The sequence below is a fragment of the Anolis carolinensis genome, chromosome 1 (assembly GCF_035594765.1).
Source record: "Anolis carolinensis isolate JA03-04 chromosome 1, rAnoCar3.1.pri, whole genome shotgun sequence".
Taxonomy (NCBI): Eukaryota; Metazoa; Chordata; class Lepidosauria; order Squamata; family Dactyloidae; genus Anolis; species Anolis carolinensis.
Genome location: NC_085841.1, coordinates 169,545,123 through 169,561,675, shown reverse-complemented (window position 1 = coordinate 169,561,675; position 16,553 = coordinate 169,545,123). Strand labels below are relative to the sequence as shown.

General features: G+C 38.5%; 1 protein-coding gene across 3 annotated transcripts; it reads right to left on the bottom strand.

Moving 5' to 3' along the window:
- Positions 1-1,011: 1,011 nt before the first annotated feature.
- On the bottom strand, positions 1,012-16,553 carry c1d (C1D nuclear receptor corepressor). 3 transcript variants are annotated; one of them, XM_008114869.3, is made up of 5 exons: positions 16,446-16,553; positions 9,351-9,499; positions 8,151-8,217; positions 7,709-7,764; positions 1,012-3,474 (listed from the first exon to the last, which is right to left on the bottom strand). In XM_008114869.3, exons 1-5 carry the CDS (start codon positions 16,510-16,512, stop codon positions 3,298-3,300), a joined length of 516 nt encoding a protein of 171 aa, XP_008113076.3. In that variant the 5' UTR covers positions 16,513-16,553; the 3' UTR covers positions 1,012-3,297. The 3 variants fall into 3 exon arrangements, with proteins under 3 accessions (XP_008113076.3, XP_003215274.1, XP_016851167.1); XM_003215226.4 differs by having other exon boundaries at positions 16,402-16,487; XM_016995678.2 differs by lacking the exon at positions 16,446-16,553 and adding an exon at positions 10,173-10,243.

Here is a 16,553-nt window from a genome sequence, read left to right as displayed (position 1 = left end):
ACACCTCTAAGGTCATGTGGCCGGCATGACTGCATGGAGTGCTGTTACCTTCCCGCTGGAGTGGTATCTCTTGATCTACTCACATTTGCATGTTTTCGAACTGCTAGGTTGGTAGCTGGGGCTAACAGCGGGTGCTCACTCTGCTCCCTGGATTCGAACCTGTGACCTTTCGATCCACAAGTTCAGCAGCTCAGCACTTTAACACACTGCACCACCGGGAACCCAATTTATTACAAGATAAAAGCAATAAACAAATGCTTATGTGTTCAATGACAGTAGCACCTGTGATACCATCTCGTTCTAATCAAACACTTTAGGTAAGGCGTAGTCACATTATGAAGTACATTTGCAGAACAGCCATGAGAAAGATTGCTCTTAAGTGAAGTGGAACAGAGGAAATCTAACATGTCCTGATTTAAAGTCAACATTTAAAAGAAAGTGAAGCTTAAAATGATAAAGAGACCGAACGCAAATGGTGTGTGGAAAACTGTAAAGTGAAATCGAGCCATCAAGAGCCTGAATTCACAAGGTTAGATCTTGGATGGTATAATTTACACTGGAAAGTAGTAGTCAGTCCAAACTAACACTTTTTGCTTGCTTAACAAACCACACTGCAGAATCCATTTGTAGATCAATACAGGAAGGGCTTAAAGGGCAGTATGCTGAGCGACTGAGTCCTTAAATGACTTGGTCAAAGGTGTGTCTCTTTACAGGAGATTCTGATCATGCTGAACACACCACAGAACTTTTTTGTGTTAAATCTTCAAAATGAAGCATTGAGGAGACTAGATTATGTATGTAGAGTGTTGCTGTTAGCCATTTCCATGGTTGGAACTAAAAGTGGGACAGCATGTGTCAATGTACTTGCTTACTTTAAAGTAGCCTTTTTAGGATTACAGACTCTTCTGGGAGTCTGATGAAAATTATTGGTCCCTGCCTCCTAAAAGGTCAACTGGTTTGTACAATAGTGTCCTGAAACACTGCATACTTCTTTTCAACACTATAACACCATTTTAACTTGACAATAAAAAAGAATTTATTTTCATGAACACAACTTTCAAAGTTAACAGGAATAAAGATTTGGCAACCATTAAAAGACTCTGCATAAAGACTAGCCAAGGACACAGGCTAATAGTGCATACTGTTGGAGTTTGACATTTGGTCAAACAGTGGGCAGCCCCCGGGGGTCTAGGGATCACCCCCATTGAATTTTCTTCCCTCCATTAGACCTCCCCTTTCTTCTAAGGTGGGTGGTTCTGAGGGGAGATTAGTGGTTAATGTAGGCATAGAGGGGGCATATCACATAGAGAAGTTTCACAACCTGGGGATCAGGACCCCTGGGGAAGTTGCGAGGGGTGTTTCAGAGGGGTTGCCAAAGACCATCAGAAAACACATATTTCTGATGGCCTTAGGAATCCAAATCCCTCCAGTATTTTCTGTTGGTCATAAAGGTTCTGTGTGGGAAGTTTGGCCCAATTCTATCATTGGTGGGGTTCAAGGGGCTCTTTGATTGTAGGTTAACTATAAAAAAAACAGCAATTACAACTCCCAAATGTCAAGGTCTATTTTCCCTAAACTCCACCAGTGTTCAATTTGGGCATATTGAGTATTCATGCCAGGTTTGGTCCAGATCCATTACTGTTGAGTCCACAGTGCTCTCTGGATATAGGTGAAATACAACTCCAAAACTCAAGATCAATGCCCACCAAACCCTTCCAGTATTTTCTGTGCTAAGTGTGGTTCAATTCCATAGTTGGTGGAGTTCAGAATGTTCTCTGATTGTAGGTGAACTATAAATCCCAGCAACTACAATTCCCAAATGAAAAAATCAATTCCTCCCCCCCCTCCCAAACCTCAACAGTATTCAAATTTGAGCGTATTGGGTATTTGTGCCAAATTTGGTCCAGTGAATGAAAATACATCCTGCATCAGATATTTACATTACGATTCATAACAGAGCAAAATTACAGTTTTGAAGTAGCAACAAAAATATTTTTATGGTTGGGGGTCACCACAACATGAGGAACTGTATTTAGGGGTCGTGGCATTAGGAAGGTTGAGAACCACTGACCGAGAGGCTTATGGGGACATACCTTGCTATTTTGACTGATTATTTTTGCTCAGAAGAAACTAGGTTAGCTTGAGGATGTTTTGAAGAGCTTTATCTATTAAGTATTCACATAAATAAACTGGCTCCAACAAATACATTATACCAGGTCCCAGGCTTATAAATAGGCTAGAAACTGAACATCAGCTATGGGAAGCTCAGAAGAAGAGAACGTCACAGGACTGCCCAGTAAGCAGCTTCTCATTTCCACATGTTTTCCAAAAAGATTGGTTAGGAGGTTAGCATTAACTCGATGCCACTGTAATAAAATTACATCTATTTATGCCAATTTACCTACATAAGTCTGTTTAATATAGTATTACAATTCAGTTTGGAACACCATTAGACATCAACAGAGATTTTAAAAATTAGCAATAGGTGATAATGTTTTAGAAATTGTAAGGACATGTCCTAGGCATTCTGGATCTTTATAAGATTTCAAGGGTTTAAGCCAGGAATTTGGGGGGGGGGGGGGACTGCAGAAATAGTGATTAGAAAAGCACTCAATTCAGTGACAGAGCCAGCAAAGCCTGTGACACAATAAAACATTTTTACTAGAGTTAATTTATTCAAGTGGATATATAATAAATGCTGGGTGCCAAGAAGCTCATGTGTCTGAATACTGGCAGGGCAATCTGCAGACTTACCTGTGTTGCCGTACTTGGCTCTTCAGTTTGCACAGGTGAGGATACCTTGTAATGTTTAACGCAGGCATGGGCAAACTGTGGCTGTCCAGGTATTTTGGACTTCAACTCCCACAATTCCGAACAGCCGGTAAACTGGCTGGGATTTCTGGGAGCTGGAAGTCCAAAACACCTGAAGGGCTGAGGTTTGCACATGCCTAGTTTAACAGATCAAAAATGATAGAAAATGCAATGCAATGCAAAGAAAAGGTTGGGGCAGCACATTAAATATCTTCTACTTAATAAAAAGCCAAAAACACAAATGTGGATAGGGTATTGAGATAACTCCTGCTTGGTGTTATTGCTCTTTTAAAAATAAATATAACTTTAAGCCTACTAGAAAGGAAAGTCAACATAATGCTTAACATATTTAGACACATGAAGCCATAGTCAAAGAACAAAAAAGATAAGCTCATTCCATCAAAATATATTTTGACTATAAAAGGTATTAAAACATCATTAAAAGAGTCCCTTCTTTCTATAGCAATTACCAAAAACTGTAAAATCCTAATGTGTTTTCTTCTTTTTGGCTGGAACAGGTGTTTTCTTTGCAACCTTGCTCTGAGGTTTGGGCTCGTACAATGCATTTCGTAGAAATCTTGAAGCTGCACCCTTATCCAGTTTGGCAGCTTTTTTCTTGTCTGCTATCTCTTTGACTCTGTTCATGTATGTTCTTATTCTTTCCTGAAGAATAAAGAAATATTTGAAAACACAAACTTTTTCTACCATGACAAAATCTTTCATGAATTTTTAAATAGATCACAAGAGTTGGCACCACTACTTGGTCACATTCTCAAGAATTCAACTCTCCAGAAAACTGGCATCACTGCTGGTAACACTAAGGGAGCTCTCAGAAAAAGTACTAAGTCAATATTTCAAAGTACAACTGAAGTTTTCATATATTTTTTCTTTAAAAACTAGCCTGACACATCAAATTTACATCAAGGAGTCTGTGTTACTGTTATTAGTTTATAGTGAGTACTCTTATAAACCTCTACACTGCATTCAGAACAGTAATGGGCAACCAACCCAGGGTCAATAGCTTTTTTTGTTTTTAAAGAAATCTTTCAAACTGTAATTTTGTGTTCCTTTAATAAATTAAAACCCATAGTTTATACCAAGAAGTAATAGTTGGACTTACACCTCTCACAAGGAAGGAAATTCAGACCACAGATTAACCCTCTCCATGCTTATCCAAAACACAGGCACAGTGATTAACCTTTTTGGTACCTTAACAAGCACCCATGTGTAAACAAGACTGCCTAATCTTGTTTCTTACACAGTGCATCATGTCATGGTACAGAAGAGGTGAAAAAGAAACACAGATTTTGATACTGTTGGCATCTACAGAGCATTTGTACCACACTACTATGCACATTTGGGAAATCTTTTGCAGTCCAGCCGAACAAATCTGTATTTGGGAAAAGAACGTCTTGTGCTTAATTGGCTTAGCTCCAGTTAAAACAGGCATATAGAATTCTGCCCGTAAACATGGAATAACATGCAGATAGAGCTACACCCTTAAATTTAAGGTTTTTCTTCCTACAAAATGTTCCTCCTGTTTCTAACTGCATGTTATGTAACTTGTGCTAAACCCCACTTGTAAACACACCCACTCTTGAAAGTGAATAACAGTTTATGAAGTTATGAAATAATGGCAGTTGTCTGACATAGAGCTAGAATGGTCCATCGTTATCTGAGAATGAGGTGTAACTCTTGCCTATACTTGCAGAGGAGATCCAAGTAAATGTAATAATACTATTATTTTGAATTTGCTTGTGGATCAAATATTTTCCTTCCTTCCTAGAACAACTCTACAATCCTAAATCTGGACTTTAATTAAAGGACTCTCCCCCCCCCCCCCCCCCCCGCCCCCAGGCACATCCTTCACATTTACTCACAGAGACTAAGAAGCATGCAGCAATGCAACCATGTGTATGTTTTGAATTATCATGGGGTGCAGATTGATCTGTGACATCAATTTCCTTGTTTTGGGGTAGTCCCAACTATCTATCTGTATCTTAAGTTCTATTTTTCTTTATGGATTTTTCCTGCTTTTTAAGAGAAAGGAAAAGATAAGATAAATCACTAACTATATAGCAAACAATACTAAACAAAGTAAATGACTTTGGATTATGTTATTTTAATAATTGATACAACTGTTTTTAGATGTTTTAATTCTCTAGTTTTTAATATAGATGTTTACCAACTGTATGTTTTTATGGTATTGACTTGTTGCTGATACGTGATATGAGTCCCCCTCAGGGTTGAAAAGGGTGGGGTATAAACATAGTAAATGAATATATAAACAAAGTGAACAGTTAGGAACATAACCAGTATGGAAGGGATGAGCAAAAAGATTTGTTGGGGCTCAACCACACAGTTCTAGATCATAGTTTAATGTTATTTGGGATCTGCAATGATGTTGGTAAAAGAGATGATAAAAGATGACAAACAGAATGAATTCTTCTAGCCTGAATGAGAAGTTTCATTGCATACATGACATATTAGTTCCTTCATGCTGTCCTATGCAAGGTAAAAACATTATACTATCCTTTGGAAAGAAATAACATCTATTTTCATCACATATTCCCAGGTGTTCATTTTATCGTATCTGTAAGAAACTAAAAAAAAACTCTACTTTCCTTAGGGAGTTCACACGGTCATGTTGTTTGAGCTTTTCATCTCTAAATATATTTACTATGAGCCAGCATGACACACTTTTCATATCGAAAGAAGGAGTAAAAAAAAGAATGTTGATTTCATTCTGATAAGAGTTTGAATGAATCCCATTTTTCTTTTCAAAAGAATGTATCATAAAATCCAACAGTGAAATGTGTACAGACAAGAGACTAAACTGCCAATTTTCTGAACAATTAGTTGCTTATTATCTTTACTTATAACTGAATACTTTTTATTATTATTTTAGCACTGCTACATATGTGTATAATACATATAACGTAAAATTGAGATCGACAACCACAGATCTGATCTGTAGTTTTTGTATCCTCCAAGCTAAATCAAAGTCAGCAGAATTTTCAAGATATCCACTCTTATACACTATACTCGTGTATCTAAATGGATTATAAAGACAAACGGAAAAGATTTATTATAGGCAATAAATATGTCACTAATGCAGAATTACTGGACAGTACACATACAACTAGTGCCAAAAAAGCTTTTAGCTTTGTTGCCGAACTGGGTTTTTTACTGCTGAGAAAATGAATTAATGGAGGGATTGGAAAAGGGGAGGGAGATCTTTCCCGTCTTTGCTAGTAAATCAACCACATGATACTTTTAAAGTCATACAGGAGTAACAAAAGGTAGCCTCAGAGATTAACACTAGTCCAACTATTTATAGGAAAACACGCTGTACTGGAAGTTATAAATAATGATTAGACATGTAACATTTTTCCATTCCTTAAGTGAAAAGCTGTAGGCACAAAATTTGAGTCTTAGAAGAAAGAAGGATTGTTTTGGTTTAACGTGTAACCCTTTTAAGAATCGCACTGAGAATGAAACCTACTTTCAGACAATTTTATTTTAAGCAAAAATATATGGTGTAAACCCCAGTTTAGGAAAAGAAGCACATCACATGGGTTGCATCCAATGTTAGCTTTGTCTTTCTGAAAAGCGTTTCTGCTCATTAAACTACCCTGATCTCTCAGACTCAATCGAGCTCCCTTTTCCTCTCCACAAAAAAGGTTTAAGTAGTCCCTGAGATAAGATATGTGTTAATGGGTATATGTTGTAGATAGGATATGAGTGGACTGGGAAAACTAGGTGCTCTAATTTCCTTTGATATTTTCCTCTAAAATAAGCCATCATTGGCCACAATCCCAGGAGAATGCAAACCACAACCTTTTTGAAATTTCTCCTGCAATGCAACTATTTCTAGGGCTGAAATTCAGAACATGTGCATTTCAAGAGACAGTGAAGTCAGGCAGTTTGCATGCAGCTCCAGACATGAAAAGTCTACTGGAGAAAATGTCAAGGTGACACTACATTCACAAACTAAGTAACAATTCAGTTCCTAGCCTGCTGCCGCATGGACACAGCTCAGGAGAACTATACAATATGCAGGCTGGCCTATTCTGATGTTGGTATGGAGCAGAAGGGCATTTCTTACTTCTTTCCACACAATTGATGTGAGATATTTATTTATTGATATTCTGTGGAATGCAGATTTAACTCTAACCAGTAATTCACTACACATACTCATTTAGTCCCAATGACTAAATCTATTGAGAAAGGAATACTGCACATCCAAATTCTGCTGTACAACTTTAACCTAGGTTACATACAATGTCCAAATCAGGCAACTACTTTTATGATCAAATCTACAATGGGTTTCTTTTTTGATCAGCCCAGACTGAATGTAAAGGAGAAGAAATTGACTGCTCAAATGTATACCTGCAGCAGACTTCACATATGGCTAATCAAGGTGGGATGGTTTTCTACTCATGGAAAAAGTCCCTACTACACATGGAGTAAATGCTAATTTTCACACTGGTCAAGAGTGGGGGCGTTATTTAATATGTTATTGTGCGCTTTTAAGTGGGTTTCAACTTATCGCAACCTACAGTCAGATGTTCTTGGCACAATTTGTTCAGAGTGGGCTTGCCAATGCCTTCCTCGGTGTCTGAGAGAATGTGACTTGCCCAGAGCCTCCCAGTGGGTTTCCATGACCGAGTAAGAATTCAAACTGTGGTCTCTCAGAATTGTAGTTCCAACAATTTTGCCATAATAGTTTCCCTGCTGTTTCATTTGGAAGCATTTCACTACTACATTTTTAGCAAGCAAAGGCTGATGGCCCCTCCCTGATAACAGAATAATATTTTTAGTTCTGATTTAATACCGTCAAAACTCTTGTCTCAACAAGAGAAATTTTGCGTTTGATTTAAAACAAGACTCTTACCAATTCCTGTTTCACTGGATGCTCCTTTGGATTAATTCCCTGTGTGGCCAGGTAGACTGCAAAATGAAATATTTTTTTTTAATGGGATACTAGCAATAGATTCCCAAGAACACACGTGATAGGCAAGATGACATGTCAAGACTGGAGAATTATTTGGCTAACTCTAAACCATACCAATTTCAATATAAAGTGCTTAATACTTGAGTGAAGAGGATTCAGTGCTCTACAAGGGGAAAGCAGTAAGGGAGGGGAACAAGAAAAGGCATATGATCATCTATTATGAAATGCCAAAAGCTTAAAGAATAAAGTTCATCTTCATCATTTATAAAAGGAAAGAAAAATCTTTTTCAAAAACTTAATAAAATATCAACACATATTGAAATATACAGTAACATAAGGGGCGATTCATTGTTGCTACAAATGTCTGACTTGGTATACTTACCCCAAAACATTGAATTCAATGTGTAAGCAGAAACTAAATCTAATTTTGCTTGTTCAAGAGGATCCAGCTAAATCCAGAAAGATAAAATCAACATCATGTGAATTTTATTACTTTCAACCAAAACACCACAGGAGCATACAGCAGTATTTTATATCACAGAGAAATGGTAGAAGAGATTGAAGCTGAGAGTTGGTTTGTGGCAAAGGTGAGATTTAAACACGGCTTCTCAACTTATAGCTGAGAGGCCATGTGTGCCAGCTAATATATACAGATACTGGCAGTAATCCAAGGAGGCAGTGCCACATACCAGCTGGGTTTCTTAAGCAGCAACTATGAAGCTCACGGAGTACCTTCTCTTTATGAGTCTGCATGGGTTCTGGATTACTGCCACCTCTTATTTTATGTACAATGCATTCAAGAATACTGCGGTTATATACCAAAAGGAAGGGGGGGAAATTGGCTGTCAAATGCAATCCATCATTTTGTTCCTATAGGATTTCCTGGAAACTCAGATTACATGAATGTGCAGTTTACAAGATTGAACATGGATCCTGTCAAAGGGCTGAGCTGTCAAGATGGTTGTGTTCATAATTTATTCACAGTTGGAAGGCTTCAGGGGAAAGGTGAAATTCCCTGATCTACGAGGCTTTTTTATTTTGCTCCAAAGAAATTACAAATTGCATTCTAAACGTTGAAATATACATGTACAAATACCTCAGGCAGTACCTTGTGCTGTTGCTAGGTGTTGATAAGGGAAATAAAAAGATTCTTTATATATTTCTTCCTTTATCTGTTTCTTTATACACCTGGAAGGGATACTATATAACAAGATTTTGCATTTTGGGACTGATTTGTTCTGGAAATAGAGATTAAAAAAACAAATCTATTCCTGCGGATGTGGATAGATCCTGAATATGAAATACTGGAACCCTTAACATTTGGTTTTGTTATTATTTAAGCATGCATAAGTTGTCTTTCCAAACCAAGTCTACTAATACAGCAAACCATGGATGACTTAGGCCCCTTCCACACAGCTGAATAAAATCCCACATTTTCTGCTTTGAAATGGAATATATGGCAGTGTGAACTCAGATATCCCAGTTCAAAACAGATATTGTGGCATTTTCTGCCTTGATATGCTGGGTTATATGGCTGTGTGGGAGGGCCCTAAAGCAGGCAAAAACTACGATGTCTTCTTACCTTCTGGAGAAGTTCACTTCTGGACACAGACATCATTGTCTTTAGCATATCATCTACAGAACTGACAGACTTCTCAAAGGCCAAAAGATAATCTTGAATCTCTGTTGGGTATTCTTCTTCTGCTAGGGACATCTCTGACATGATGTTCTCTATACATGAGAATAAATGATAGTTTTCACTACAGGTTTGTTGTCCTCCAGTGGGTTTCCATGGTTAAGCAAGGATTCAAACTCGAGTCTCCAGAGTTATAATACAACACTCAAACCAATATACTATACTTGTTCTTTTCCACAATAGGTTTTTGCGCTCGTGATTTGAGAAACTGCAAGTTGCTTCTGGTGTGAGAAAATTGGCTGTCTGCAAGGACGTTGTCCAGGGGATGCCTGGATGTTTTACCATCCTATGGGAGGCTTCTCTAATGTCCCCGCATGGGAAGCTGGAGCTGACAGATGGAAGCTAGTCCCACTCCCTGGATTTGAACCGCCGACATTTCAGTCAGCAGTCCTGCCGGCACAAGGGTTTAACCCATTGCACCACCGGGGGCTCCAAGATAGGTACTCATTGCATATGTATAAACAGCATGAATCCTACTATTTGACCCAAAGAAAGTAGAGCCATTCAATCAGTGGAATTTACATTTATGTTGACTTACCAGTGGGTTTACCCTAGTAGGGACTATCAATAACATTGAGATCCAAATTTGTGAAAAGGCTATTAATGAAATCACTTCCACTAAACATATGGACTGTGATATCAAGCAAATGGTTTGATTTTTGTAAAAACGGCAGCTTTCAAAGTATAAAATAGATTTTCATGGCCTACCTGAAATAATACTTTGGCAGCAAGTCTATCACTTTGATATATAGTGACCATATTGGTAATGTTTCAATGTCAAAATAGAGAATATCAATTAACAGAGACTTTTGAGCGACGGATATGAATAAGGAGGACAACTCGATAAAATACAAGAGATATGATTTTTGATGAATTGAAAATTAATCTAAAAACAATTCAGAGTACAGGTAATTACTTGGTATGTACCTAACATCTAATGAAATCTACATATCTGAATATGCATTAAGGGTATATTACACAATAATGTACTTCTACTGAAAATAATTATAATTAAATAGAATTTTCTACACTAGTGATTTAAATAATTAAAATTGAGTCCTTTAGATTAGCAATTTAAATCAATTTTATTTAAATCAAATCATCCAAATTGATATAGTACCTATTTGCATAGCACCTAAAGAAGACATAGGCCCAGGTTTTAAATTCTACTAAAAAGCAAACCAAACAACTAAAATAATATCTACATTATTTCACGGTGGCAGCTCTATCAGTATTCTAGCTCTAACTCTTGGGCCCCTACTACATTGCCATATAATCCAGATTATCAAAGCAATATCTGCCTTTTGTCATGGAAGTGATGGCTAAAAGGAAGAATTACTGTGTTCTTTCTCCTCACGTTTACTATACACATTTAAATAACACTTGAATATGGCTACTGTTTGCTCAGTAAATACTTCTTTATCTTGCCACTTTGATACCCCATAAAAACATAATGCCTAACCAATTTCACCCAAATCTGCAAGCATGCATACTCTCTAAATGTCTTAAGAGTGCTTCCATTGGTTTCAAATGGTCCTATTCCAGTTTGTAACACTGCTTTAAAGTTTTAAACGGTCTAAATTCTTACTGTTTTATATTCCTCCAATTAAGTTATTGATTCTTAGGCACAGGTTGGAATAAAATATTTTAATCAAATTATAAAATGTTTTCTGATTTCAACCCCCCCCCCCCCCCCAAGACCCTCCAATAACAGCTTACAAAATCAATATAGTTCCAGCTTTCAGGCTTACAATATGAAAAGTGTAAGAAATGCAACAGAAAGAGAAAGCAAAAAAATATGACACGATAGTTCAATTCAGTTGCCCAGATAAAAAGAAGAATGCCTATTCTGGAAATGGATGTGCATCAATCCTCCACATTTGCGAGTTTATCTTTTGTGAATTCAATTAATAACTGCTCTCTAGAAATCTCTAGATCCTCCAGTACAACTCTATGGTCAACTTCTGGCAAAAGTCATGGTCATCTATAGGTCCCTCCTATACCCCAAACCATCAGACCACAGAGATTTAATTTACAATTACATACAAGAACTACAAAGATAATGATGCTAGGGAAAATTGAATGAAAAAGGAATAGGGGCCAGCCAAGGGCAGGATGGATGGATGGTATCCTTTAAGTTACTGGCTTGACCTTGAAGGAACTGAGGGTGGCGATGGCCTACATGCAGGTGGGCTGATCCATGAGGTCGCGAAGAGTCGGAAGCGGCTGAATGAATAATCAACAAGACCTACAAGCTGCATAGCTTTGTGTCAGCTACTAACACAAAAGCATGATGTTTCAGAAGCAATTATTTTGTGGTGTCTATTGTTAATGAAGCAAACATCCCTACTCTGTGCATTTCATTTCCTTCTGTCCTCACTGTATATTCACAGATATACAGTATGAGCTGTGTGTCAGGGATTCTCAAACTTTTTCAGCTGTAGAGCCCTTTTTGAGCCAAAGATTTCTCATGGGGCCCCAACAAATGTTTATATATTATATATAACATATATAAGGCATGGTTAAACTGTTTGACGCATTACTGATATATATATTTGACAGATGGGCCGGGCCAGTGGCAGATGGATAGAGAATGTTTGTGTGGACTAATTGAAAAAAAAAAAACATAAACGAATTCCTATGGACACTGCATATACCTCTGTAGTATAAAAAAGGAAGGAATGAACAATACAATATTTAAAATAAAGAACAATTTTAACCAACATAACAGTATTTCAGTGGAAGACCCTGGGGACATCTAGTTCAACTCCCTTCTGCCATGCAGAAAAAGCACAATCAAAGCACCCCTGAGCGGTGGTAGGGAAAGAGGGTTTTGGAAGCAGGAAGGTGGGGGGGGGGGGGGAGGATCTGGGTGGCAAGGGAGGTGAAGAGAAAAGGTTTTGGGGGAGGTGAGGTAGGGGAAAGAGCAGGAAAGAGGAGGAAAATCTTGGAGTGAGAGGAGGAGAGGACCACGGAGCCCCTCAGTATGCTTTGCAGACACCCAAAGACCCCCTGGAGCACACTTTGAGAACCACTGGTCTATGGGACCAGTACCTATTGTTTCATTTATCCACATTCATCAAAATATGTCCTCTCTAGGCATTTCCTAGGTCATCCAACATTATTTGTCCAGAAGTCCTTCATTATAATGGGGTTCACTATTATGTGAAGCTTTGCATTTCTACACAAAGTCCAGGAAAATACAGGGTCATCTGAATATTCCCATCATCTCAATATACAGGCAGTCTTCGAATTACAAAAATCCAATTTACAAATGACGCATAGTTAAGAACAGGGCTGAGACAACAGGAAGTGAAATAAATCTACCCCTCAGAAGGGAAATTCACTCCTGTAAGAGTTATCATGGGGAAAATGTGTCTCCACTGAAGATTTCTCTCTAATCCTTGTTTTTCAAAATCCAATTATCAAAGGGAAAGAAAGTGTGGTGAAATCTTCTGAACTGGAGCACAGACAGCAAAACAAACACCACAGGTGTGTAAACCCTTCCCTATGCTATCTAAAGCATATATGTGTGTGTGTGGCTGGAGTTACATTTAAAAAATGTACCTATTCTGACTTACAAATTCAATTTAAGAACAGACCTACAGAGCCTATCTTGTTCGTTATTTAGGGACTGCATGTATACCTATAGTTTACTCCATCCATCTCCTAGATTATAATACATAATAATATTGCTGGTATTCCAGGCGTCACAAATTTTTTTTTTCTGCACACAAACACAGTAACCTTTCTGAAACCTGAGTTAAAATGAGAGCAGCAACTTTCTCTCAACTGCAAGAATGTTTAATTAATTATTTCAACAATCAATTAAAACATGTATGATTAACCAAGATTTCAGATGACTTTCTGATGCTGGATTAAACTGCCATATAATCCAGCATCTGATTCCAGATTATCTGCTTTGAACTAGAGTATGTGAATCTACACTGCTATATAATCCAGTTCAAAGCAGATAATCTGGATTTTATATGGCAGTGCAATTGGGGCCTGAGTTTTGAATTTGTTATGTTGAAATCTTAACCTTCACAAATGAGCTTTGATTGAGTAAGATCCCTACCTGTTTCTATTAAACATTTGATTAAAAATCCACACACAAACATATAGTTTATATGTAGCTATGGAACAAATGTTGCCATTGCCGAGGGAAAGAGAAGGAACATTCCATATACCTGAAGGCAATCCTAGACTCCTCATTTATTCATTTAATCCCCAAAGCCAATAACTTCAAACTACAAAAAGGTACTTCTTGTAACAAGCAGAAACTTGATTTTCTTTTCCTGGCTTGATTTTTTTAAAATCACGACATACTGCCAAAACTGAATGACTATATAAACCCGCCCCCAAAGTATTTCCATTTTCTCATGAGACAGTGTCAAACAAGGAGGAGAAAATGAAGAAATAAATGGAGAGCCACCAGGAATATATAATGTGGGTAAATACACTATTTGATCCAAATGTTATTTAATAACTAGTCAAGACAAGATGGAAGTAGTCTTGGTAGGGTAAGAATGGAAATGTATTGCATGAATAATCTAAAAGGCTGAATAATAATTTTTTGCTTAGAAGAATTGCTGAATTGAGAACATTAGCAATTGCTTCTGGATTTCAGGGTTGTTGTATGTCTTTCGGGCTGTGTGGCCATGTTCCAGAAGTATTCTCTCCTGACGTTTTGCCCACATCTATGTCAGGCATCCTCAGAGGAGCCACCACCGAGAAGGCCCTGTCCCTCGTTCCCACCAGCCGCACCTGCGAGGCTGAAAATGAATACAATCTGCCTCCAAGTATTCAAAACCACTAAAATCAGAATATATAAAAATTACTGTGGTATAATAAAACAGAACAATACAATCACTAAAATCAAAACACTAAATGAAGAACAACACTCTGAAAACAGGGGAATTCCACACAGGAAACAATCAGGGCCAACTAACACTTCCCACCAAGTCTTCCCATCACCAAAGTCTGGCAAATCCTCTGTTTTCTGAGGGCCACAGACAGTAGAAGAACATAAAATATCGCAAACAACACCACTCTGAAAACAAGGGAATTCCAGACAGGAAACAATCAGGGCCAGCTAACACCTCCCAACAAAAAATTCACTCAGGGAGGAAAAGGCCAGGCTTTAAAGCTGCAAGGCCATTACATGCTAATCATTTTCCCTAATTACAGCATTCATTCTGGTTTGAATTGGGGGAGCGGACAGAGTCCCCACTGTTAGCCCCAGCTTCTGCCAACCCTAAAGTTCAAAAACATGCAAATGAGAGTAGATGAATAGGTACTGCTCTGGTGGGATGGTAATGGCGTTCCATGCAGTCATGCCTATGGCCACATGACCTTGGAGGAATCTACGGACAATGCCAGCTCTTCGACTTAGAAATGGAGATGAGCACCAACCCCCAGAGTCAGACACGACTCAACGTAATGTCAGGGGAAAACCTTTACCCTTTACCTTAACTACCACCAATTCCTCAATACTTTATTTCCCATACCACCATTCTTTGCCACTGCAACGCGTGGCCGGGCACAGCTAGTATATATATATATCTGTGGAATGCCCAGGGTGGGGGGAAGAACCCTTGACTGTTTGAAGCAAGTGTAAATGTTGCAATTGGCAAGCTTGATTAAGCATTGAGTAGCCTTGCAGTTGCAGAGTCAATCAGGCTAGTTCTTTCATTCAACATAGTTTTGGTGAGAAAATGAAATTAATGTGGGCAAATCTCCTAAAATATCAAATGTCTTCCTTCTTGTTATGAAAGATGAATTATTCTATTCATCTTCCTCTGAACATACATGGATCTAGATTTACTGAGCCATAGCCATTAAAGTGGTGTCAAGCTGCATTCATTATCTAGTGGAGACCCATCTATCCTTTGCTCCTTTTCCTGGGACTAAGGATAGAGGCCTTCCAGACAGCCATGTAACTCAGAATATCAAAGCACATAATCCACAATATCTGCTTTGAACTGGGTTATATAGCAGTGCGGACTCAGATAACCCAATTCAAAGCAAACATTGTGGATTATGTGGCTTGATATTCTGGGTTATATGGCTGTGTGGAAGGGCCCTCAGATAACCCAGTTCAAAGCAGATATTGCGGGATTTTCTTCCTTGATATTCTGAGTTATATAGTTGTGTGGAAGGGCCCTTCTACACTGCCATATAAACCAAAATATTGAGGCACATAATCCACAATATCAGCTTTGAACTGGTTTATCTGAGATCCCTTCTACACAGCTGTATAAAATCCAGATTATCTCCTTTGAACTGGATTATATGGCAGTGTAGACTCATGTAACCCAGTTCAAAACAGACACTGTGGATTATCTGCCTTGATATTCTGGGTTATATGGCTGTCTGGAAGGGCCCTGCCATATAATCCAGTTCAATGTGGATTTTATACAGCTATGTGGAAGGGGACTTAGGCCTCTTCTACACTATCATATAATCCGGGTTATCAAAATAGACATTCCAGTTCAAAGCAGATAATGTGGATTATCTGTGTCTACACTGTGTTATAATCCACTTCAAAGCAGATAATCTGGATTTTACATGGTAGCGTAGAACGGGCTTTGGTTACAATGAACCCATCGAGGGCAATGGCCTTCTGTTTTGCTTTTTTTCATATTTAAAAGGGGTTCAGTCAGAATAGATGAGCGATCATTCACAATTAATAACCCGCCTGTCAGGCTGGACGGTGTCGCTTAAGAACAAGGCCATCTCCCGCCAGAGTCCAAGGGCCCTTCCACACAGCCCTATATTCCCGGAATATCAAGGCAAAAAATACAATATCTGCTTTGAACTGGGTTATTTTCACACTGCCATACAACCCAGTTCAAAGCAGATAATGCGGGATTTTATCCAGCTGTGTGGAAGGGGCCCTAATCCAAGAGAGTGAAAGAGAGAAACAACAACTAACCTGCGCCCTCTCCCTTCCTTGCTTTCTGCCCAGAGGCTTCCTACCTTCCTTCCGGTCGCGTGGAGGAGCGAACGTGAGGGGGCGTGGCCAACGCGGGGGCGTAGCCGGCATGACGTAGGCGGAGGCGTTCCTTCCTCGCAGGGCCTCAGCAG